At 35.3% G+C, this 26,018-nt stretch overlaps 1 protein-coding gene across 1 annotated transcript in view; it reads right to left on the bottom strand.

The window, feature by feature from the left end:
• Positions 1-3,840: 3,840 nt before the first annotated feature.
• Positions 3,841-26,018, bottom strand: part of LOC148939212 (BTB/POZ domain-containing protein 19-like) — a 183,175-nt gene continuing 160,997 nt past the window's right edge. The window contains exons 4-7 of the mRNA XM_089106812.1: positions 20,967-21,132; positions 13,295-13,469; positions 8,096-8,229; positions 3,841-3,894 (exon numbers count right to left, since the gene is read on the bottom strand). Of these exons, the coding sequence (XP_088962938.1) occupies positions 3,841-3,894; positions 8,096-8,229; positions 13,295-13,469; positions 20,967-21,132 (529 nt within the window). The remainder of the gene's footprint in view (positions 3,895-8,095; positions 8,230-13,294; positions 13,470-20,966; positions 21,133-26,018) is intronic.

Here is a 26,018-nt window from a genome sequence, read left to right as displayed (position 1 = left end):
ACAATGAAATTACAGTATATCTTCCGGTGAACAGTAGAAAAGATTATTAGTCGCCATTATGACACTGAAGAAACTACACGAACAACGGCATCTGTTTTCCGTTTTAAGCACTTCAAAACCATTGCTTAGGAAGGCTATACTCAGACATGGGGTTGACAATGATTTCATTAATCTAATATCTGAACTTTGTTTAAATTTAACTGAGGGTAATTTTCAACTGCCAGAAGGTGTTAGACAACAGACAAAGCAACATCGTTCCACTGCACGCGCTTTGGCTTTTAAAAACAAGGTAAAAAAATTTTAAACAAAACGGCTCCTTCAGGCGGGCGGTAGCTTTTTAACACTTTTACTACCGATAATTGCAGGACTTGTAAACAGTTTTCTCTAGTGAGAGAGAGAATGGCACAACCCTATAAATTGACACCATTTGAACTTGTCCTCTCGCCAATCTAACAGTTTTAAGATAATCTAAGAAAATTCATTAACGATGAGAATAGTTCCGACGACAAAAACTGCTTTTACTTCACGATTCCTTGCAACGTTTTGAACAATATCCCCCTTCTCTAGAAAGACCAATCCCCGTCGTCGATTCCCAGCAACAGGGAAACTCTCAAGTGTATGCAGCAGCATCGAATAGGTATGTCCTTAAGTAGAGTTTATTGAACATTGGAAACCTATTGCCTTTCCACTATAGAGAACACAATAAAAGAGTAATATCTTATCTAATGTTGGAAACTGGTGAGCATCAAGTTCAACTCGAGAGCACAGTGAAACAAATTATAAGACAGTTAAATATTTATAATCTATTATATTTATGGTTTTATCTTGTTACTACTCTCACATGTCTTTGACCCTTTGAAAAAACTATCTCCACCTGTCTGTGTGCAATGAACTTTCCCACTAGTCTTATTTTCACTAATAACAATAACGATAAAATCAGATACTATAGTCCTCCAACAACGACACCATTTAAAAAACAATAAGATTCGATATTTGAAGATACTATCAGCAACAGCAATGATTTTACAACACCTGTGGCTGCTAGTCAAAAGCGAAGACGAATTGATTCGCCCGTCAGTGTTCAAAAAGGGAGTGGACATTACACTACATGTTTACACTCAAAATGGCTGAAGTTTTGAATGGTATCTATGAAAATATTGGCGAAGCGGGGAGTTTAAGTTCCCTCAAAATGCTTTCCAAAGCTGTGCCCGGCACCACCACCACATTCAAAAATGTAAAAGAGTATCTAGACAGTGAAGTGAGTTACAAACTACATCTGAATCACAGGCTTCGCAGCAAATAATATTGACAAACTACATCCTTTGTACCCCTGCACAAACTGCAAACGGATATTGTGTTTCGTTACACAATTCAATAGTGTCACAAGGTGCCCTACTACGAGGGGCGGTGATCAAGCCGGGTCTTTGACTGCTTCGCCTCTACCATGCAGTTGTGGTGACTGAGAGGGGTCGATGCTACAAGAGGTATTGGCATATTTATAGGAAAGGACACGCATCTAAAGCATTACTCGGATCGCGGTTGTGAATTTGTTAGTCCCCATGTGCAAAAGGTTCTTTTGAAATAAAATACAACACTTTATCATAGTCACAGCCCGATAAAGGCTGCATTGGCTGAATGATTAATAAGAACGATTCTTATATTATTTTAAATATATTGCGATTTTAACAATACACCGGCTTTTATTCTGTATTTATATAAAATATTGTTTATATATAATTAACGACCTCATTGATCTCTGTCCAACTCAAGTCCTCGGGATATTCATTACCGTGAAAATAAAATTGACACTTCTCTAAAGAAATACTCCAATGGCGACAAAGAGAAAAAAAAGAAATTCAATGTCGGTGATACTGTTCGAATAAATAGAACCACCAATATTTTTGAAAAGGGGAATTATTTATGGAGCACCGAACTTTTCAAAGTGTCCAAAATCCTGGACACCGAGCCCATAACTTATCGCCTGCGCGATACCAAGGATGATGAAATTCTCGGCTGCTTTTATGAATATGAACTGCAAAAAGTTACAAACACTAGTGAAATTTATCAAATTGAAAAGATATTAAAGAGTCGAACATGCCATGGTAAGAAACAGCTACATGTTCCCTGGATAGGATACAACTCGGATTTTGATTCTTGGGTCAGAGCTGAAGACAAAAACAAAGCCCAATGATTTCTATGTGACTTTCATGTCCATTGATTCTGATCCTCTCTACAATGATTTGAATAAAACAAGTGATTTTTGGACAAAACTCTCCCCCACCATCAATTTCGATGGAAAGTATGAAGTGGCTCTTGTCCATTGTATTCTCAAAAATACCTATGACATCCTGAGGAAGGATCGTAAATATGAAATAAAAATCAGACCCTATGATTGGCCACCACCACCAGGTGATCAAGAAAAAGGTAAAACTATCAGGTGGATTGACCATCCGCATATTGTGCGATCCTATGAGGAACTCCATGTCATAGTCGAGTCCTGCTCTTCCATCAATGAAATAATTTTCTGCTCGTAATAAGTATGCTTTTCACCTTGACTGTTAGATAGAGGAGGGTACAATATATATTCGTCACCTATTGCCAGCGAAATTGTTATTCTCAATGATTACCTAAAGGATGTTCTCGGCTTTAAACTCAATATAATCAATGGTAGAAGTGCCGGAAACACTAATTTCATTTTAGCTGACTACCCGCCTGCCTTCTCCACGGACACCTGTATATTTCTCTATGCTTCATTTGTGGAAACATCTCGGGTTGGTAATTCAAATGTTCCCCTCCTACGAGTTCTTGAACGAAAAACCAATAAAGAACATATTCATCAATACAATATAAAGCATCTTCATTATATTCACGAAAACACTACCTATTTGGAACTCTGTAAGTTAACACTAAGAACCGAATTGGGTGATCCAATAGCAATTTCAAAAGGTTTGGCTGTGATTACATGCCATTTTCGACCCATCGTTCAACAGCAAGATGTCTAATAAAAAAGTGGTATTCACTTGTCCTGATATTGACTGCTATGTTAATACTCTTGGCTCGAGACAACAGGGCAATGGAATGGACTACTACAAAGGTCGCTCGTCAATGTCTGGCTACGGTCTTGGTAGTTGGTTTGCTAGGCTCTTTTGCTCTGCGCTACCACTGGCTAGAAAATGTATTGTACCGGCTGTAACAGATTTTACCTCCTTTATATTGTACGATTGGGGCTCTGGCAAGGATTTTAAAAAAAATGCTACGGAAAATCATAGATCCAGTGAGCGAACCCTTGGCGAGAAATTAAAACAAAATGGAAAATGTTTAAAAAGGCCAAGAAACAGCACATCCCTCATCAGTCACAGCTCAGGACGGACACGAAAGACACCCCTGTTGTCAAATACAAGAAGGAAATAGCCGACACGTAGTGTAACCAGAAGTCCCAGGAAGAAAATTGTCAGATCGAAACTAGATTTCTTCTCCTAAAATGTCCTACCTACCGCATAAGGATTCTCAACCTTCAATCACCGCCTCATTGAATGTATTCAATGCTGAAAATGTCGATGTGAGTGTCAAGCATGGATACTATGAACAATTCTATCCACAAAAACCCCTCTCCGATAATATCCACTTTCAAATTTATTCTAATGAAGACTACTTTATGGACATGTCTTCAACATTTATAGATTTACAAATGAAAGTCCAGAAATCCGATAATTCAATGCCGATTCGGGGCGATGGAATATCCTATGAAAATTGTATATTACATAATCTATTTCGTCAAATCAGTGTCTATATCAATGGCACGCTGGTGACCACAAGCAACAATCTCTCGAATTATACAAGCTATATGCTATTCATGCTAATGACACCCAAGACATACAAGGAATTGAGAGGCACCTAAAATGGATATAAATATATTACTAATACTGATAGTACAGATGCACTTAAAAATGCTACAACTAGTGAATTACATCTAGTTGGAAAAATATATCATGAAATATTTAATATACCCCAATGGCTGCCACCCAATGTTAAAGTGGATATAAAACTGACGCTTGCACCCTCCAATTTCATATTGAGAAAAGAACTTGCTGGCAATCCCGATGTAAGTCTCTCCCTCACCTCGGCAATACTTCATGTACGTAAACAACAGGTCATGAGTTCTGTTGCTTTGGCCGTGGAAAAACTGAGAGCCAATGGCAACAATATTAAACTACTTGTTCCTCATACAATCACCAATCAACGTCATATTGCAATGGGGTCACGCACCTTCACCGATTCATCCTTTATCAATGGTGAAATCCCGTCAAAATTGGCTTTGGCATTTGTAAAAAGCGCCAGTGCAATTGGATCATGGACTGAATGTCCATATAAATTCGAGATGTTTGGACTTTCGTCTCTTGTGTGCAAAGTAAACGGCATCCCACTCTACAATCTATCTTTTGATAAATCCTATAGAATATTGTACGAGTTGACCATGCAAACCCTAGATCATGACTCTCAACTATTTGAAAATGGTATAACCGAAGATATGTTTGCTAAAACACATGGTATCATTGTACTGGATTTGTCGGGCACACCGGATATGAGTATAGTACGTACAGGGAGTGTGCGTTTAGAGTGTACATTTGCCGACCCATTGGCTGAGAGTATTGCCCTAATCTCACTAAATCAATATGAAACCTATTGGGAAATCACTCCCGACGGCAGTGTTCTACTAGACCTAGCGCCATGAACACCAGTCAAATAATCAATGTATTTAATATGGACCCCTACATGTCCCAGTACAAATCCTATTGTCTGCCCTCGGACTTTCTTGAAAAAATTCAACGTGTCAACAATACCTTGATTATTGTTAATAGCAGTCCGTCGACTGTGCTGACGGGTCACTGGCTGTGCATCTTTCAAACAATGAAGACGATTGAATTTTTTTATCCTCTTGGTCTACCCTATAAATTCTACACGCCTCACATCAGCAACTATATTGAGAGCAGTGGGAAAACTATTATTCAAAATCGAAAGAGGGTATAGGATCTAACGACTGAATGCTGTGGCTTCCATCCACTACTATATTTTGTGTTCTGATGTTGCCGCTATACTTACAAGCAGTGTCTCCACAGTTATGTTGACAATCCCCGTCTGATTGACTTTCTAGTGGAAAATATCCTCTCAGACCTATACAGTAGTGATTTCAGTGCCCTAAGAGTAAAGTGCTTAAAAAATGTTTGTGAATTTGTTTATTAATAAATGCGTATATATACAACAATGTCTTTAAATCTACACTTTAGATTTCTTCATCTTCGATGTATAGGCAACTGTCGTGAACCACTAATGCCGATAAATCATTTGGATTCACTATATATTGATCTTGATTGGCTGCAAAGTCAGGGTCACATTTTCTACAGTATAATGCAACTTCACTCTTGTCATATCTCTTTGTATAGTCAATGATACTATTTGCATTCATATTATGAAATTCAAGAGTTTCAATCTGTCTATTTGAAGCAATATCACATACAGTGTTTTCAAGTGGTGAATCACATTCCGTCACTGCCAAATAAAAATCACTTGGTTTATAGTCATAGTAGGTGGTGTCATCACAACCTTGACGTAGAAACCAAATTGTCTTGTTACCCCAACAGTTGAATCGTAGACCAGATTCCTCCTCCCAGAATAATTTAAATCCACGACAATACCAATCTCGTAGAAATAAACTAAAATCACGTTAGAGATTCTTTCCAATCATAGCAGGGTAAGTATTCTCCCACTGATCACATTTATCATAGTGACAATTGGAGCACAGGTGCCCTCTAGGATGAGAGTCACACACCTCCTCAAGACATGAATTACATCCTTTAATTTGTACTGCATAGCCTCTATGTAATTTACAAGGATTACATAATTTACACTTTTCACTATAGTCATCAATAATTGTACAAGTCTCACATTGATTCCAACTGCCAAGAGTGTACATGCACAATGGACATATATAGAACATTTTTCGGTTTCCGATGTCAACTCACTCACAGCTAAAACGAAACTGATCCTCGTCGTTCGATAAATTCAACGAGATGGAAGTGGTGGGAGAGAGGAGTAGCTCTGTGACGTTACCTCTTTCGAATGATGGGGAAGCCATCTACATTGAATCCATTGGCAATGTTTTCAAAAGTATGTCCACAATATGATTCTGCCTTGTTCCAATTAATATATCAATAAATTGACTATAAGCAATTGAATCACATCGTAATAGTTTCATACAATAGTCCAATGGGGGAGAATCACCCCTCATTACATTGTCAAGTGTTCCCTGACAAGAGAATATCCTGCGTTTAAGAGATAACTCGAGAAAATCATCATCCAAAATCAAATGTTTTTCCATAAACACTAGATTTGATCTAATTCTCTCTTTCTCAAATTTATTCATTTTACGGTCCTTTCACTCCAACTGCTGACTCTAGACTGACCCTGATTCGTTAGCCCTAACCAGAAAAGAAAGAGAACATTTTCGATTTCGAAACAATTTTATTGAATAATTACAACAACAACATCAATAATATAGAGCATGTACAATTAGCGATACTGTTTATTGTCTTCAATATGTTTCACCAATGCACTTAATGCACATTGACGTCTATTCACATGTGCTATATCAACTTTAGCGGCGAAACATAATTGATCCTCCATTTTAAATTTTCTCAATGATATCACATATCTTGCATATACTGCATCCCATTCCAGACAAAGCCGTGATCCTTTCGTGATTTCCATCGCAACGTTTGATGCTCTTGTACTATTATCATCAAATCCACTATCAACTTCTAATAGGGTAAACATTCCACTCATCGCCATCGTCAACACACACACAAATATATATCCAAAATGAGTAAAGACAAACTGTTCTTCTTCTTCTCAACCCTTTTAATTAAATTCACATACTAATAAAACTCTACAAAAAAGCCTTTCCTTATTGGCACTCCGCCGATACTTTTTAACCAACTCGCTGATTGGATGAGATGGGGGATGTAACCGACTCGCTGATTGGCTGAGAAGGAAACACGTGATCAAACTGTTTCCTGTTATCGGATCAAAAAAATTCTCTAGCGATTATGCAATCAAGTTCACGAAAATTCACTTCCCCCTCGAGTCCTAGATCAATAACATTGTTCCCGTTAGAATTCAATGCGCATGTGCAACCTTCACCCCTCGAGTTATTACACATAGAAACAACAAATAAATCGATCTTGGAAAAAGAGGTCATTGAGCGATTACGTAATCTTTCTCCCTAGGGACTCTATGACCATATTGTTTCATAATTCCCCACGCTCGTGAATCAGTAATTCCCCCATCGAGTATGTAAATCACTCCTCATGTCATTCGCACGTGGCCAAACAACAACAACAACAGATCGATTGACCTTGACACACCCACATTAGACTCGATCGATAATCCTTGAATAAATTATGTCCCGTCAGCATTAAACTAAATTGTAGATGGCAGCAGGGTGTTCGTACGGGAGTATAAGATAGCTTTCTACTGAAATATACCAAAGTAAGATAAAAATATAATACTTTAGAAACAAATTTGGGCTAAATATTTGCATATTAGGGGAGGCGGGGTAAATTACATCGGGTCTGCATGCCTAATGTGTTAGGTACAATTATTCTACATATTAGGTAGTAAAAATTATTTTCTTTTTTTTACACTGTCCAAATATTTTACCCCCACCCCCTAATGTGCAAATACATAGCCCAAATTATATATTTTCCATCTATTCTGTCACTTCTCTTTGTCTTGTATCACACTAATCTGAAAGAAAATAACGAAAAAGAACGGTTCTATACTGTGTCAATGGATAAAAAACTTGAAGGGTTGGGTGTTCATCGTACAAGTACCGATTATTCTTAATTCTGCATTGAAGACGTTTGCAAGGAAATCTCGACCCAATATTTTGCATTGTTCTCGCTTTTTCACTGGCTTTGATTTTCCTCTTCATTACTTTTTTTCTTCTTTACGTTTTTTCGTTTTTGCATACTTGGCCAGTGTGGCGTCAGACATTATTTTGATCAATTCCTTTTCGGTGAAGTAAATTCCTACTTACATGATCGGAAGAAATGAGGCGTATAAGAACATCTTTTGGCAAATTGAGAAAGCCCTCTGTCCTCATACACTCTGGTGCATTTTCTCCAATATATCCAATACATTTTTCAATGAAAGGCAATGGAGATTTTGCACCTAAAAAAAAGCGTAAAATAAACAAATAAAATACAAAAATAAAATAAATTAACTGTCAAAATGAGGATCAAAAGTAAGTACAGAAGACAATGAAAATTAAATCTAAATCTGACAGTTATGCAATTTTTAGTAGCGGGCACCAAATTTTACATAAGAAAGGTGAAGGAGGGGGGGGAGATTGTCAAAACATAAACTAAAACTATAGTACACTAAACAGCGTAAGACGGTGTACCTTTCCTTTGAAGGTGTGGCTGTCAAAGCCATATCCATGAGGGGTTACCTGGTTTGACCCCCCCCCACCCAATAAAAATGCCTGACTTGTGAAACACAACAAAAAAAAACATATATACAAATTTGTATGCGATTTCTTAAGTTTTTGGAAAAACTCATGCCAAAAAAATACCCCCCCCCCCCCGAACAAAAATCCTGGATTTTTGGTGGCTGTCTTTGAAAATCTACAGATTGGTTACTTTCGAGTTTTTACTGAAAAGTAATTTCAAATTCAACTACTTAATTTTACTTATTTGTTTTCGCGGTTCAACTTGGCAACACTGACGAAACGTGAGGTTGACCTAAAAACTTCCTAATTCCAAAACGACCAAAGGAAAAAGTTATAAAAATTGCAGTTTTCAGGTACGTATAGACCTAAGATGGCAGTATAAGTAGACTAAGAAAATACCAATTTAAAGAATTTGATTTTAAACTACAGAAAAGCCTAGTTAAGAGTAACCTTTGGTTCCCATTGATAGCGATTTTTTAATGCAAAATTGGGTATTGAAAAATCGCAAAAATTCTCACACAGAAAAGGTTCAATACAGTCGTCAAAACACAAAAAATATTATGAGTTATAGGCCTATACTATGCTCATTTCCCTGGAATTAATCCCAGGCCTCGCGTATTAAAATCTTGTGTTAAAGGACTCAGCTCTAATGTCGTTTGTTAAATATTAATGGAAAACATCTGATAAACATGATTTGTTTCACAGTTACTTGCACTTTATTGTTCTACAAAGCTTTCCATTCAAAATAACGGTTACATTTTTTAACGGTTCAGTAGAAACACTTCAACGCAGCCATAGAACCGTTGTGACGTATAAACTTGCAGAATATAAAAAACGGAGGAAATTTGACGGAACGCGCAGAAACGGCTGTTTTTGCGTGAAATCGCATCAGTAAAAGGCTGTTGAAGAATGAATTGTTTTCTAAATATGATTTTAATGATTTATGTAACAGGATACATAGTTGATGAAATAAATTCGTATTAAATCATTAAACTTTGTATTTCATTTTTATTGATGTGAGTTAAGGAAGGAGTTGAGTGTTGAGTGTTAAGTTAGTGGTAGCAAGGTATATGATTTTGTAATTGCGTTTTCTTTTTAAACCCCTTCTGAGGTTTATGTTTTTTTTTTGTGGATTTCATTTGTTATCCCTCCCCCATATCATGCTGTGGCATTTGGATGGATGTGCTTATGCTAAGTTTTTTTTTGCCAGTAATTTATAATAAATTTTAAAAAAGTGGGGACCCCGGGTAAATATGTGGAAAACTTGTAACTAGCATAGACGTTAGATGAGAAAGTGAGAAAATATAAAGACCATAAGAAAATAATATATATAATAAACAATAGATAAATTACAATAAGAAAATAAATACAAAGAAAAAAATTATAATAAGAAATAACCTTATAATAGAAAAGAAAATAGAAAACTAATAAAAGAAAACACCAAATAAATAAACTAGATAAGAAAAGCAAACAAGAAAACCTGTCACTGAAAGCTTTTGGAAAGTCTCGTATAATGCTAGATACCTAGCAGGCTACGTATCTGATGAAAAAAAAAAAAATACAATTGCAGAAAAAAAGAAGTAAACCATTACACGATTCCAAAGCATTTTAATATAATTCGCAACAATTTTCACACATTTGCAAAAATATTTGTTATTACAAGAGATGAATTTCTTATTTCAACATTGATTGACTGTATCTAAATGTATAATTAAATAAAAAAAAACAAGTTTTTTAAACTGAAAGTAAGGAGCGACATTAAAACTTAAAACGAACAGAATTTATTCCGTATTTGAAAGGGGCTGTCCCCTACTCAACGCCTCTCTCTTTACGTTAAAGTTTTTTATTGTTTTAAAAAATAAAGTTGTGAGACAGATTCAAACTTTAGCGTAAAGAGCGAGGCGGTGAGGAGGGGACAGCCCCTTTCATATACGGAATAGTTTCTGTTCGTTTTAAGTTTTAATGTCGCTCCTTACTTTCAGTTTAAAAAGCTTGTTTTTTTATGTAATTTCTGATCGTTTTTTGGTTAATGCAGTTTTTATTTTGGCTCACCTTTATTGAATAAGTAAACAAATTTGCATAAAAACTTTACCTTTCTTTTGCTAAATGAAAAAATTGCTAAATTGCTGTCTCTAAATTTGGTTCTGACTTAATTTACAAATTAACTTACGTAACACTAGTCAATACCTTGCTCTTTAAGCTAGAGTTCGAATTTTGTTCCAATTCTTTAAAAATGACCCCTTAATCAAAAAGGCCGTTAATTAGAATAAATAGCTCTTATGAAAGTACTAAAAAATCTTTGGCTTAAAGAGCGAGGCATTGACTAGAAGGTGACCCCAATCATATAGCTAATATTTTTTGTTCGTTTTAAGTTTTGATGTTGCTCCTTACTTTCAGTTGAAAAACTTGTTTTTTTATATTTAATTTCTGATTTTTGTTTTAAATAATGCTGGGAAATCCGGCGCCCCCTTCATAGCAATGTCCCTTCCCCCATGAAAACTTCCTTCATGAAAATATCCTCCCATGTAACCCCCAACCCACACCCCCCCCCCCCCCCCACCCCTACCAGAAAACATCCCTCCTGAAAATGTCTGTATACTTCCCAATAACCAATACTATATGTTAACATTGGGTAAAGTTCATAACTTTCAGCCCTCCCCCTGGGGGCTTCGAGGGATTAAGTCATCCTAAAAGAAATAGTCATAATGTTTTCGACCATGCTGAACAAAATGACTATCTCAAATTTTGATCGGGTGACTTTGGGAAAAAAATGAGCGTGGGAGGGGGCCTAGTTGCCCTCCGTTTTTGGTCACTTAAAAAGGGCACTAGAACTTTTAATTTCGGTTCCAATGAGCCCTCCCACGATATTCTTAGACCACTGGGTCGATACAATCACCCCTGGGAAAAAAAAAAAAAAAAAAAACCCAACAAAAAAACAAATAAACACGCATCCGTGATCTTTCTTCTGGCAAAAAATGGAAAATTCCACATTTTTGTAGATAAGAGCTTGAAACCTGTACAGTAGGGCTCTCTGATACGCTGAATATGATGGTGTGATTTTCATTAAGATTCTATAATTTTTAGGGGGTCCTTCCCCCTTTTTTCGAAAATCAGCCAAATTTTCTCAGGCGCGTAACTTTTGATGGGTAAGATTAAACTTGATGAAACTTATATATTTGAAATCAGAATTAAAATCTGATTCTTTTGATGTATCTATTGGTATCAAATTCCGTTTTTTAGAGTTTCGGTTACCATTGAGCCGGGTCGCTCCTTACTTACAGTTCGTTACCACGAACTGTTTGATTACTTTAATTGACCTCTGGTCGATAGTTACAGAGCAACATGAATAGGATGAAAGCGAAACGCTGACTTAAAGTATTTTTTATCATAAATTTTTAAGAATCTAAAAGAAAATACCACTGAATAGATGAAGTTATAACACCCTTGACAGTCCAATAACTGCGATAAAATGTACTTTATGCTTTACTCAAAACAAAATAAGACGGAAATACATGTCAAGAGTTCAGAGTTCATTTTATTAAACAATAAACGAACATAGTAAAAGGAAAAAAACCTTCCACATATAATTAAACACAATAAAAAGAAGAAAGGAAAAAAAAACGCTACAACATATTCCCCCCGCAGGGCTCCATGGCCCGGAAAAGCAGAAAAAAAAAAAATACCTAAATATCACTAATACTGATGACAAACTGTCGCGGACAGTTTAAAGCATCACGAATCTTTTAATCCGTGATGCTTTAAAATAATGGATTAATCATTGCATTTAGCAGGACAATGAGGGAGCAGCAGCCCCTAAATGTCCTGAAACGGGCTAGTCTGAAACAGATGAGACAGCGTTGTCAAATTTAACTATAAATTCTGGCCATTCATTTTCGCGATCTAACACGGCAACACTGACGGCGTAAGAGTACTGCCTAAAAAAATTCATAATTTTTAAATAACGAAAATAAAAACCTCAGGTATGAACAGACAAAAGATAAGTCTAAGGAAAAAAGATCGTTTGAAAAAAGGGAAACGAAGGAAATAAAAACAAGTTTAAATACTTTAACGAAATCACTACAGTGGCTGTTTTGTCACAGTAGTTGACTTGTTTTGATACTGACATTTTAAACTTGTTTTAACGGTTTTTATCAATCCTATATACCATTTTGATCACTGCCAATTTCATGTCTGCCTTAAACAACTAAGTTTCCTCGATAGTAAATACACGAAACATTTAAAAAACTTATTAACTTTACCCTTAAAGTTATAGACTGGGCCGATATTTATACGAGAATTTGAACAAAAAGAAAAGAAAAACAAGAGACTAATCTTTTTGAAAAGTTGACTTTGGTTTCATTGGCTAATTTTTGTGACGAGTTTTTGCAAGCCAATCAGATTTATTCGGCTGCGCAAGTCTCAGTTGCCTTTAATGTACGTGTGTCAAACACTAATGTTGAACAAAAATATAAACTGACTAGCTAATGCAGATTGTGGAGAGGCAAATCGCTCCACCGTTTTACAACCTTATTGGGTTCTTTAATAAGAAATGATAAGCCAGTAAAATCAACAAAAAAATTTGAATCAAAGCTTTTTTTTAAAAAAAGTAAACACTCTGTTTCTCTTTGCACCTATTTTGTCCCATGATGGCTTGGATATTACAGTTAATTTGAGATTTACTGAGATTGGGGGTAGCAAAGCCTGAATTCGAGTAAATAACGAAAAATTAATACTATAGTGGAAATTGACTGTCTACGTGTCCTATAATGTATAGCCTATATTTACCACTACTTCCAACACTTTGGTCCTGAATTTCAATAGCCTTAACAAGATAGAAGCAGGCGTTTTTTACTGATAAGCTTGAGCTTATGAATGTTTCACATGAAATCCTGAGATCTTCAATCCCCATTTCGCTTGCTAACATCATCATCTCTAATACAGTTCCTTCAAACAGCGTAATCTGAAAAAAAACTCATGTTGTTATTGACTCATATTCTTGCTACGTATATAATAGTGATTCTAAAAATGTTAATATAATTCATGAAAAAGCCACAGACAATACCAACAGGAATAATTAAGAAAAACCCGTATACCTAACACGTATTAAATAACTGTACTTTATTAATAAAAAAACGGACCAGTCTCAAACTCAATCCGACATATTTTACTTTGCCAATTAATCCTTTTGGGTTTGCCAATTGCCAATTTACCGATTTTAACATTTTCTAGGCAAATTTTAAAAGGTGTTGTCCATACATTAATGATTAGTTTTCGAACAAAGATGGAAGTCAACAGGGTGAAATTACACCTTTTCAGAAAATCCGGACCAATCGCGCCTCTGGAGGGATGGAGAAAATAGGATCCTTAAACTATTTTCATTTGAAACTTTTGGTGCCACTTTTGGCACCATATTGCCATACCATTTGACACCATATTGCCATATACCATTTATGACACCATATTGCCATGCCGTTTGACACCATATTGCCTTATGCCATATGCCACTTATGATACCATATTGCCATTGGACACCATATATGACACTCTTGGGTGCAGGTTTCACAATGGAGTGGAATAGAAAACTTTGGGCTGGGTCTGACATCAAAAAGTACCATTTTTGTTTGTCATTATTTCAGCCTCAAAAATTAAAAGAGTGGAATACAAAATGGATTCAAAGTGTAAAAAGAGAAAAATTTAATAGTAAACTTCTCAAGAAGTTGAAATCCGAATGAATCGGAAGAGAGAAGGTGAGCAAATGTGTACGAACCCAAGGGGCATCAGAACATTTTTAGGTGGTTTTCTAGGCAAATTTTAAAAGGTATTATCCATACATTAATGATATTTACTGTTAGAAAAAACATATTTCTGCAACCAATGATCAAAATTCTTCATATTTTGTGCTTTACAGGGGGGGTCATTACTTAAATATCAGCATATATATTTCAGTTTTTCAAGAAAAGGCGAGCAAAGAATTTTTTGGAAGAGGGGAAAAGACGGTATATAACACTAATTTTCACCCATATCCAGGCATTTAACTTTTCTATAAGCCAATTCTTTTTCCAATTGGAGAAATTGCCCCTCCCTCCAATACCGTCCAACAAATCAGACATCATCCCTCGTGAATAATAAATATGTATAAGCGGAAAAGAGCCGATACACAAACTCACAAATCATTTTAGCTTGAAGATTATTCCAGTCCGACATAGACTATCTCCCGACGGGGAATACAAATCTTCCGAACAAAAAACTCCTCCATTCTTGTCAAAACTTTTTATTATAGCGCTTTTATCAGCAGCGGTATAGAAGAGAAAAACAACTTGGGAAAAACTTTCGACATATTCAATATCTGGATTTCATGAAATCCCAGTCAAATCCAGGTCACGTGGACTTTCCATCATGAAATTCAATATAAAAAGAAAAAAGGAAAAGTGATTTCTAACTTATCGTTTAGCTTTTTTCTTGGTGATTTATTCCACTATTTTGACGGAGAGGAACTTTTTTGTTGTTTTCTCAAGCTTAAGTTGGTGTTCAAGTCAGCTAAATGAAAGAGGTTTTTTCATATACTTGAAAGATAAAACTAAATTGACGGGGAAAAAATGGAACTTATTAAATTCTTTAAACTTCTCTGGCTTGAGGTGGAGTATCCATCATTCGAGACTGTCAGGCCAAAGAAGATTAAAACCAATAGAATAATTTCAGGGAATAAATGTCGTAATTTAAATAGTAAAAAATTATCCAAAAACCTAAAAACAGCTTCCTAGGGAATATCTTTATGTTCCTTGCTAAAATTGGCTTTTAAAATCAAGCAAATTAGAAATGTCCAGTTACAGACGTTAAAGTTTATATTAATTCAATTCAATATTTTATTCCCATCAAAGTATCGTAGATTACAGGAACAGCAAAAAAAAAAAGAAAAAAGAAGAAAAATCCAAATTAAATAAACAACAAACAGAGAAATACATAATGTACAAACAGCCTGTATCCTGTGTTTTCCTGAATAAGCAGAAAGACATCGAATAGAGGCCCAAAAAGTTATTTTATATAAAACATAATTGACTTGACTTGACTTTATTTAACAAAAACATATACATAAATTTTGTACAAAGGAGAAGAGAGGAATCTCGTAATGTCTCCTTTATCAAACAATAGGGGGGGAAAAAATTACACTTCCCGATAACATAGCTTCAGAAAGAAAAGAAAATTTGATAAGAACATAACAAAATTTAAAATAAATTTAAATAATAAATGATAAAAAAAAAAAAAAAACATAACTTAACTATCGACTCACGGAGATAGGGATGGGATTTACTTAACAATTTATAAATAAATCAATAATACAATCAATCCCCGCTACTGTAGGCTGAAAGGACCATCTTTTTCAATTTCTTTTTATATATGTATAGTGATGGTGATTCACTTACTAATTCAAATAACTTATATTTATATAACTTATACTTATATATATTTAATAACTTATATTATTATAACTTATACTTATATTATATATTTATTATTTAATTGAATATAATACAGATTATATTAGATATTATATATATATATGCTATATAATTATATTATATAGAAATTCGAACATTATTTGAAGAAATTTTTGGTATTATATTGGCACTATAATTGCCTTATATAGTTGTGGTAGTCTGTTGGCACTAACAGAATACTGTGTTTCTTCCTCGAAAAGATTTTAATTTTTCAAATGCTGATTGTCATATCTACGACCACGATCCGTTAGGATTTAAAAATGGAGGATATGACCCATAAAACTGTAAGAAAATTTTACAGTTGCTATTCCTCTTGTAGGAATAATATAATTTCCATTGCTTGGAAAAAATAGGAAAAAAAAATTGGAAAAAAGAGGGTTGTCAGAGCAAGACTGATTTGAGATAGAATGGAATGAGTTTTTCTTTAAATTAATTATCAGAAGAAAGGAGTCACTCGCGCAGTAAACTAACGAGACGCCAACAATTTAAACAATAATTTCACGCACAAAAATAACATAATGTAGCAGCCAAAAAAAATGCTAAAAATTTGAAAAGAACTTCCTAAGAACTAATTTTCTTATTTTCGAGGCTGGTAATAGTTTCGGGCCCTCCTAAAATTATAATTTTTTTTACCTTTGCTTCGATAATTTCTAGCTTTCTATATAATTCACTTATTTCTGGTAATAAAATCCGAGCTGATTTTATTTCAAATGAACGCTGCGACGCTACCTTCTTCTTCTTCTATGTCACATGGTCGGCGGTTTCAAATCTACTCAATTTATTATAATTTACAAAGACAATTTTCACTATGTATTTTTATTCAAACTTCTCAAATCATAGGCAGCGCAGTAGCTCTGCCTAAGTAAAGAACGATGTTGGCACAATGTATTATTTTTCTTTTTTTTCTTTAGACCAGGGCTCTTCGTATCGAAGGAGTTGTCGTAGAAACTTCGAAAAGGGCTCATTCGATTGGAAACTGGAACGGCTAGTGCCCATTTTAATAGTCGAAAGTGATTGAAAGGCAACTAACACTCCTTCCACACCCACCATTTCCCCCAAAACTCCAATTAGAATTTTGAGATAGCCATTTTGTTCATTGTAGTTAATTTCCAGATAGAAATTATGTTTTTGAGGAGGGCACTACCCCAGAACCCTCCGGGCAAGGTTTGTAAGTTATGCCCTGGGGGCATATAAGGTTTTTATAGAAAGCGTTGTCGTAGAAACTTTAAAAAGGGCTCATTCGATTGGAAATTTAAAGGGCTAGTGCCCTTTTTAATAGTCGAAAGTGATTGGAGGGCTACTAACACCCCTTCCACGCCCACCATTTCCCCAAACAAATCCATCAAAATTTTGAGACAGCCATTTTGTTCAGCGTAGATGATTTCCAGATAGAAATTACGTTTTTGAGGAGGAATTCCCCCCACATCCCTCAGGGTAAGGGTTGTAAGTTATGCCTGGGGGCACAAAAGGTTTTTATAGAAAACTTTGTCGTAGAAACTTCAAAAAGGGCTCATTCGATTGGAAATTCAAATGGCTAGTGCCCTTCTTAATATCCGAAAGTGATTAAAGGGCCACTAGCCTCCTTCTCACGCCCACCTTTTCGCCAAACACATCCCATCCAAATTTTTAGATAGCCATTTTGTTCAACGTAGTTAAAAGTTTTGGAAATTAGGTCTTTGAGGATGACACCCTCCCCGCAGACCTCAGGGCAAGAGTTGTAAGTTATGCCCTGGGGGCATATAAGGTTCTTATAGAAAGCGCTGCCGTAGAAACTCCAAAAAGGGCTCATTTGATTGGAAATTGGAATGGCCAGTGGCCTTTTAATAGTCGAAAGTGATTGGAAGGCAGGAAACACCCCTTCCACGCCCACGATTTATCCAAATACGTCCCATCAAAACATTAAGACAGCCATTTTGTTCAACATATTTAAAAGGTCTCCAAATTACATCGTCGAGAACATCGCTCCCCCCACAACTCTCAGGCTAAGGGTTGTAAGTTATACCCTGGGAGCATATAAGGTTTTATTAGAAAGCTTTGTCGCAGAAACTTGAAAAAGCGTTTATTCGATTGAAAATTCAAAGGGCTAGTGCACTTTTTAATAGTCAAAAGTAATTGGAGGGCAACTAACCCACCTCTCACGTCCAAATTTTCCCCAAACACATACAATCAAAACTTTTAGATAGACATTTTGTTCAACCTAGTTAAAAATTTTAGAAATTAGGTCTTTGAGGATGATAACCTCCTCAGAGCCCTTAGGGCAAGGGTTGTAAGTTATACCCTGGGGGCATATAAGGTTTTTATAGACAGTGATGTTGTAGAAACTTAAAAAAGGGCTCATTCGATTGGAAATTAGAAGGGCTTGTGCCCTTTTAATAGTCGAAAGTGGTTCGAGGATAAATAACACCCCTCTCACACCCACCATTTCCCCAAAAACATCCAATCAAAATTTTGAGATAGCCATTTTGTTCGACGTAGTTCAAAAGTCCCGAAATTATATCTTTGAGAATGATACTCTCTCCACAGCCCTCAGGGTAAGGGTTGGAAGTTATACCCTGGGGGCATATAAGTTTTTTTTATCGAAAGCGTTGTCGTAAAAACTTTAAAAAGGGCTCATTCGATTGGAAGTTGAAAGGGCTAGCACCCTTTTTAATAGTCGAAAGTAATTAGAGGGCAAGTAACCCCCCTCTTACGCCCACCATTTCTTAAAACACATCCAATCAAATTTTGAGAGAGCCATTTTGTTCAACGTGGTTGGAAGGTCCGGAAATTATGTCTTTGAGGATGACACTCCCCCCACATCCCTTAGGGCAAAGGTTGTAAGTTTTACCCTGGGGGCATATAAGGTTTTTATTGAAAGTATTGTTGTAGAAACTTCAAAAGGGTTCATTCGATTGGAAATTGAAAGGGCTAGCGCCTTTTTTAATAGTTGAAAGTGATTGGAGAGAAACTAACCCCCCTCTCACACCCACCATTTCCCCAAACACATCCAGTCAAAATTTTGAGATAAGCATTTTGGTCAACGTAGTTGAAAGTTCTGGAAATTAGCTCTTTGAGGATGACAACCGCCTCACAGCCCTCAGGGCAATGGTTGTAATTTACGCCCTGGGGGCATATAAGGTGTTTATAGAAAGCGTTGACGTAGAATCTAAAAACGGCTCATTCGACTGGAAATTGAAAGGGCTAGTGCCCTTCCCTTTTTAATAGTCGAAAGTGATTGGAAGGCTTGACATTTTTATAATAAATTTAAAAAAAACTTTTCACAAAATAAGTTTTTCAAAGAAAAGTAAAGAACTCCATTAAACAAAAAATGAGCAAAAATAAAATGTGGTAGCGTGCAACTACCACAAATCAGCATCGATAAATAAATAAAACCCAAAACGAACAGAAATTAAAATAAATAACCGAGTCAAACTCAAAAAGAGCAGATATTAACATAAGTTGGGCTCAAAGCCCCTATGCCTTCCCAAGGCCAGAACATAATTTGCACTTTACTGACAAAAATGTTAATGTTTTTTACTTTTATAACTTTAATAAATCAAATAATATTAACATTTTGATTACTAAATATCAGTATATGCATATTAAACTGACAATACACATTCATTTGTATTTTTTTCAGTAAAGTGCAAATTATGCTCTGGCCTTGGGAGGGCCAGTGGCCTTAGTCGCTCTCCAATCACTTTCAACTATTAAAAAAGGCACTAGCCCTTTCAATTTCCAATCAAATGAGCCCTTTTGAAGTTTCTACGACAGCGCTTTCAATAAAAACCTTATATGCCCCCAGGGGATAACTTACAACCCTGCCCTGAGGGCTAGAGGGGGGGGGGGGTATCATCCTCAAAGACCTAATTTCCAGAACTTTCTGCACCGTTGAACAAAATGGCTATCTGAAAATTTTGATTGGATGTGTTTGGGGGAATGGCGTGAAAGGGGGGTTAGTTACCCTCTAATCACTGTCAACTATTAAAAAGAGCACTAACCCTCTCAATTTACAATTGAATAAGCCCCTTTTGAAGTTTTTACGACAACTCTATCTATAAAAACCTTATATGCCCCCAGGGCATAACTTACAACCTTTGCCCTGGGGGCTCCAAGGTATTTTTCATTCTTAGATATATAATTTACAGAACGTTCAACAATATTGAACAAAATGGCTATCTTTAAACTTTGAGTGAATGTGTTTGGGGAAATGGTGGGTGTGAGAGGGGGGTTAATTACTCTCCACTCACTTTCGACTATTAAAAAGGGCAATCTCCATGTCCAATCAAATGAGCCCTTTTTTAAATTTCTACAACAAATTTCTATATAAACCTTATATGCCCCCAGGGCATAACTTACAACCCTTGCACTGAGGGCTCTGTTGGGGTTATCATCCGAAAAGACATAATTTCCAGAACTTTCGACTACGTTGAACAAAAATGGATATCTCAAATTTTGATTGGATGTGTTTGGGGCAATACTGGGCGTGAGAGGGGGGTTATCTGCCCTTCAATTACTTTCGAATATTAAAAGGGCGCTAGCCCTTTCAATTTCCAATCGAATGAGCCCCGTTTGAAGTTTCAGTAACATCGCTTTCTATAAAAACCTTATATGCCCACAGGGCATAACTTACGACCCTTTTCCTGAGGGCTGTGGGGGTGGAGGCATTGTCATCCTTAAAGACCTAATTTCCGAAACTTTCAACTACGTTGAATAAAATGGCTATCGAAAAATTATTGAAAGTATTTATTGAAATCTCACGCCACCTTTTCCCAAAACACATCCAATAAAAATTTTAAGATAGCCATTTTGTTAAGCGTAGTTGATTTCCAGATAGAGATTATGTTTTTGAGGAGCCCTCAGGGCAAGGGTCTTAACAAGATTTTAAACTATATCAGCGCTCCAAAATTTTCAGTTACTCAAACAGCCAGCGTTAAGGCTTTTCAACGTAAATAGAGGATAATAGTACTTTTTCAACTCACCTTTCCTGTATAAACATAAACAAGAACATTTTGAAAAATCTCTGGTGTGTAGTTTGGTAGTTTAATCTTTGGCAATGCTGTCGGGATTGCAACTGATGGGAAAGAAACAATTGCATTGGATATTTGACAAACATCTCCACGTTTCAAATTTTGAAAACTCTTGCACCTGAAACGAAAGAAAAAGTTAAAAAAAGATAGATACTACTAAATATTAACGCACCTTCCAAAAGTGAGACAAACTCAAAACATCAAGCATAATGTCACTAAAAAAATGTCACTAAATGTCACAAAGATAATGTTACTAAACAAATTATCAGTTATAAAAACCAAATAAATACATACAAATTTGGGTACTTGTATGATAAACCCCGTACCGCTCAAATTGTTCATTCATTGACGCAATATAAACAACCACTTTTTTTCGTTAGTTTCTTTCAGCTTAGCGTGAAACAAGACAAAGAGAAGTGACAGAATAGACGGAGAATATATAATTTGGGCTAAATATTGGCACATTAGGGGGGAGGAGGGGCTAAAGTATTTGGACAGAGTGAAGTTAGAAAACAGTTCTTACTACGTAATATGCAGAATAATTGTACCTAACACATTAGGCATGCAGACCCGCAATACTTTATGTAGACCCGCTATATTTATTCTCTCCGTGTGGCTGCTAGCCTCTTTAAATATTATCTTCAAATCTATTTCCACCCTTTTCGAGGACAATCAACTTTTCGTTTAGCCCCGACTGGATTTTATTTCATTACAACCCTAGGCAGTGGGACCAAACCACATTTTCATACAGTTTGTTGTTTTGAATGTACATTACACTATATTATACATATGGCTATCTGTGTGGCTATCTATACACCATATACATGGATATCTTTAAGTATACATCCAAGATCGTAGACATCCTCTAAAAGTCATATATTGAGTTGCTGCTTGCGCATGACTTAAGGAGTATATCTCCGCAATTCATTTGCATGAATTATAGATAACTACTACTACTACTAACAACTCACCGCAGCACCAAGCCACCTGAGGCCAAGACTAATACACATGCTCCTCTTCCGTTCCAATCTATTGAAAGACTCCCTCTTTACACCCTCCCATGAAGTTCCCATTTCCTTTAAATCTTTCTTTATGGCATTGTCCCTTCCCAGATGAGGACGATCTGCTTTCCGCTTAGCCATAGACGGTTGGCCGAAAAAGACAATCTTCAGCCATCTGTGATCCTTCATCCACAGAAAGTGCCCTAGCCATCTCAACCTTTCTTTCATTATAGCCTTAGGAAGCCGGACTGAACCACAGTTTTCGTACAGCCTAATGTTTGAAACACGGTCAGTAAGCCGGGTACCCATATCAATCCGTAGGCAATTCCTCTGGAAAACACCTAGTAAATCTTCATCCGCTTTTCGGAGTACCCATTTTTCAGAGCTATATTTGACCACTGGCATCTCTTTACCTTTCAATATTCTAATCTTGGTTTGCAGACTTATCTTCCTATTCTTCCAAACTTTTTTTAACTGTGAAAAAATCACCCTGAGCCTTGGCTATTCTACTTTTAACATCTTCACCACTCCCACCGTCTTTACTAATAATACTAGCAAGATAAATGAAGCTGCCCACCTGATCAATATTTTCGTTACCCAACGTCACCTTGTCATCTTCACTTAGCGACTTGGTCTTCTTAACATTAATTTTTAAACCTATTCTAGCACCCTGAACTCACAAAACCTCTAAAAGCTCATTCATTTTGCTCTCACTTTCATCTAGAATGCTTAAATCATCAGCATAGTCTAAGTCCAGGAGAGTGTTTCCTTCCCATTTGATTCTGTGGTCTCCCACTGCCTTTAATATGCTCCTTAAGACAAAGTCCATCAAAATGATCCATATAAATGGGGATGGAACACAAACCTGCTTAATTCCTGATTTAATACGAAACCAGCTGCTAACCTTATTTCCTACCTTAATCGCAGCAGTGTTATTCTCGTACATAGCGCTAATCACTTAAATGTATTTGTCTGGTATACCATACAAGGATATGACCTTTGCTAAAGCTCTTCTACCAACCGAATCGAACGCTTGCTCATAACCTATAAAACTGAGGACCTAAGGTGTTTGACAACCCAGTTACTTCTCAATTATTAAACTAAGAGTGAGAATTTGGTCGACACATCCTCTACCTTTTCTAAACCGCACTGTTCTTCTCTTAAAACTTTGTCAACAGCATCTCTCAGGCTAAAAAGTATCATATTACTAAGTAATTTACTACCTACAGAGACCATACTAATGCCTCAACAATTACGACACTCACTCTTATCACCTTACCTATACAGTGTTTTAATTAATGTTTTCCTACAATCGTTAGGTATTTTCCCATTTTCAAAAATCATATTACATTATAATATAGTGTAGTATAATATAATAAAATTATATTTAATGTTATAGTATAATTATAGCTAATGCTGTAACATCTATAAAGTTTATTTATTGAGAAAAAATATTAGTTTGTCTGTTTAACGAATTTATTCTTTTTTTGGAATTTGAAGATCCAAAATGGCTTTTGTGCACATTAGCGGGGCTGCATGCAAAAAGTGTTAGCTATAATTATTCTACATATTATGAAGTAAGATTTGTTTTCTTAACACGTTTCCTTCTCAATAGCCCAAATTGTGCACTAATATCAATACGTTTTTTTTTATCTTCTTAAAAGAAAGAAAAAAAAAAATCTAATTCCACCTGACTGGATCTCTAGTGTGATATTTTAAGCCACTACTAAGACTGAAGACTTTCCGAGTCAATAGATTTTTACAACTAATCGTTCTGTTCCACTGTGATAGAGAAATGGCAGCAGCCAATGAAACAAAAAAAGGACAACCTTAAATGGATTTTTCTTTCTTTTGTAATTAAATGAAAAAGAAAATTTTGTTCTTTTTACGAAAGAACTAAAATATATATACACACTCACACAATTTTATATATATATATATATATATATATATATATATATATATATATATATATATATATATATATATATATATATATATATATATAAATATTGTGTAGAAGTTTTTATTTTTCATGATTCAAAATATGTATGTTTAATCAAGACCGGTGTCACTTATTTGGGGTAATTTCCACCCCCCCCCCAAAAAAAATAACATTTTTTTATATATATATATATATATATATATATATATATATATATATATATATATGTGTATATATCTATCTATCTATCTATATATATATATATATATATATATATATATATATATATATATATCTATGTATATATATATATATATATATATATATATATATATATATGTATATATGTATATATATATATATATATATATATATATATATATATATATATATATATATATATATATATATATATATATATATATATATATATATATTTATATATACATATATGTCTTCTTTTTTTGGAGGGGGAGGAGGGGTGGAAATTACCCCAAATAAGTGACACCGGTCTTGATTAAACATACATATTTTGAATCGTGAAAAATAAAAACTTCTACACAATATTGTCTTAACCAACAGCTGAATTTCCAAATTATACATACTACAGGGCATGCTTTACTATTTACTTAACAACAACGCAACAATCAAAACATTAGAACACTATCTACCAATACAACTCATCATAATTAAGAAACATTATTTTTGTGGGAAGGGGGAAGGGTAACAATGTTTCGACATTAAGATCTATGACATTCTTTTTTTTTTTCTTTGTAAATTACTTCTAAAATTGCTTTGGAAAATTTTTCTTTTTTACGCTAAAATTTTGTAAAGGAAACAACTATATAAACAGTAATTAGTTTTTTTTGTGGGTCTAAAATTTTGAGGGAAAGTAAGAATCATATAAAAATCTGAGAAATATGGGAAAATTATTGAAATATAGGCCTAAATTGTAGGAAAAATCCCTCAAATAATGAGGTTTCGTGGGAAGCTGGGGCCTTTAGACGCCTAAGTTCGTGTACGTGTCGTGTACGTCTCTATGTACGTGTCTGATCCAAATTCGGCGATAGTTTTGCAATTACAAATCTTCGAACGAAAAACCAACTTTTATATTGAAAATTTGTTTATTGCTCGGGTTCCCAAAATTTAGCCGATAAACTAATTTTTTTTTGTAAGTTAGAATTGGAAAAGAGAGACATGGTTTCACCTGAAGATTTTCCTTGCAAATGCAATATTGAGGGAGACGATCAACTAATTTCAAGCATGAAACATGAACGGAGGATTCAAGGATCAATTTCCTGAAATTGCTTCCGTTGCCATAGCAACAGTAATTTCCATTATTTTCTTTGAAGGAAACAACATTTAATGTTCCCTCTCAAATGAGGCCGCAGGCAGAGTGAAAAGAATATTAACGCTCTTTGAAAAATAGCCAATTTCCGTAGCTGTCTAACACAGATTTCAGCCTTCATTTTCCCCAAAAGCTGTCACGGAATCCAATTCCTATGTCGCAACCTATTATCATTTCAACTACGCTGCAGCACCTTCATTGACGAAATTTGGTGAAAATATAGGCATATGCGTAGAATTTTATTCTGGGAGAGGGAGGTAAATTGTAAAAAAAAAAAATAACAAGATAAATTTTAGTGAATAAGGATACTATGGGACAGGGGTACAAATTGTAAAAATATCGAGATTTTTTTGAGGGGGTACCGTATTAGAGGATCCTATTCTACGTAAACAAGCGCACAACCGTTAATTTATACAGTACTTTTGATAAATCCTTCATTGGGCTAAGAAAAGAAAGTTGAAAGTAAAGAAGAATACATTGATATCAATTATCAATTTTTTTACTGTTAGGTTTTGTCAAAACGCTAGGTTACACACAGAGCCGTGTCTAGGAGTGGTGGTCCCTTAGGAAAAATAATTATAGCACCCCCTCCCGACTCTAATATATGAAAAAAAAGCCGAATCAAAGTGATAAGTTTCGTCAAAGCTTGGCCAAAGCAGGAGTTTAGCCAATCCCCCCTTCTCCCTCATTTATCCATTAAAGTTGCAAAC

Source organism: Artemia sp. Qi Xiang Cuo, chromosome 21, assembly GCF_049724085.1.
Source record: "Artemia sp. Qi Xiang Cuo chromosome 21, ASM4972408v1, whole genome shotgun sequence".
Lineage (NCBI taxonomy): Eukaryota > Metazoa > Arthropoda > Branchiopoda > Anostraca > Artemiidae > Artemia > Artemia sp. Qi Xiang Cuo.
The sequence above is the reverse complement of the archived record's forward strand: the minus strand, read 5'-3'. Positions and strand labels throughout refer to the sequence as shown.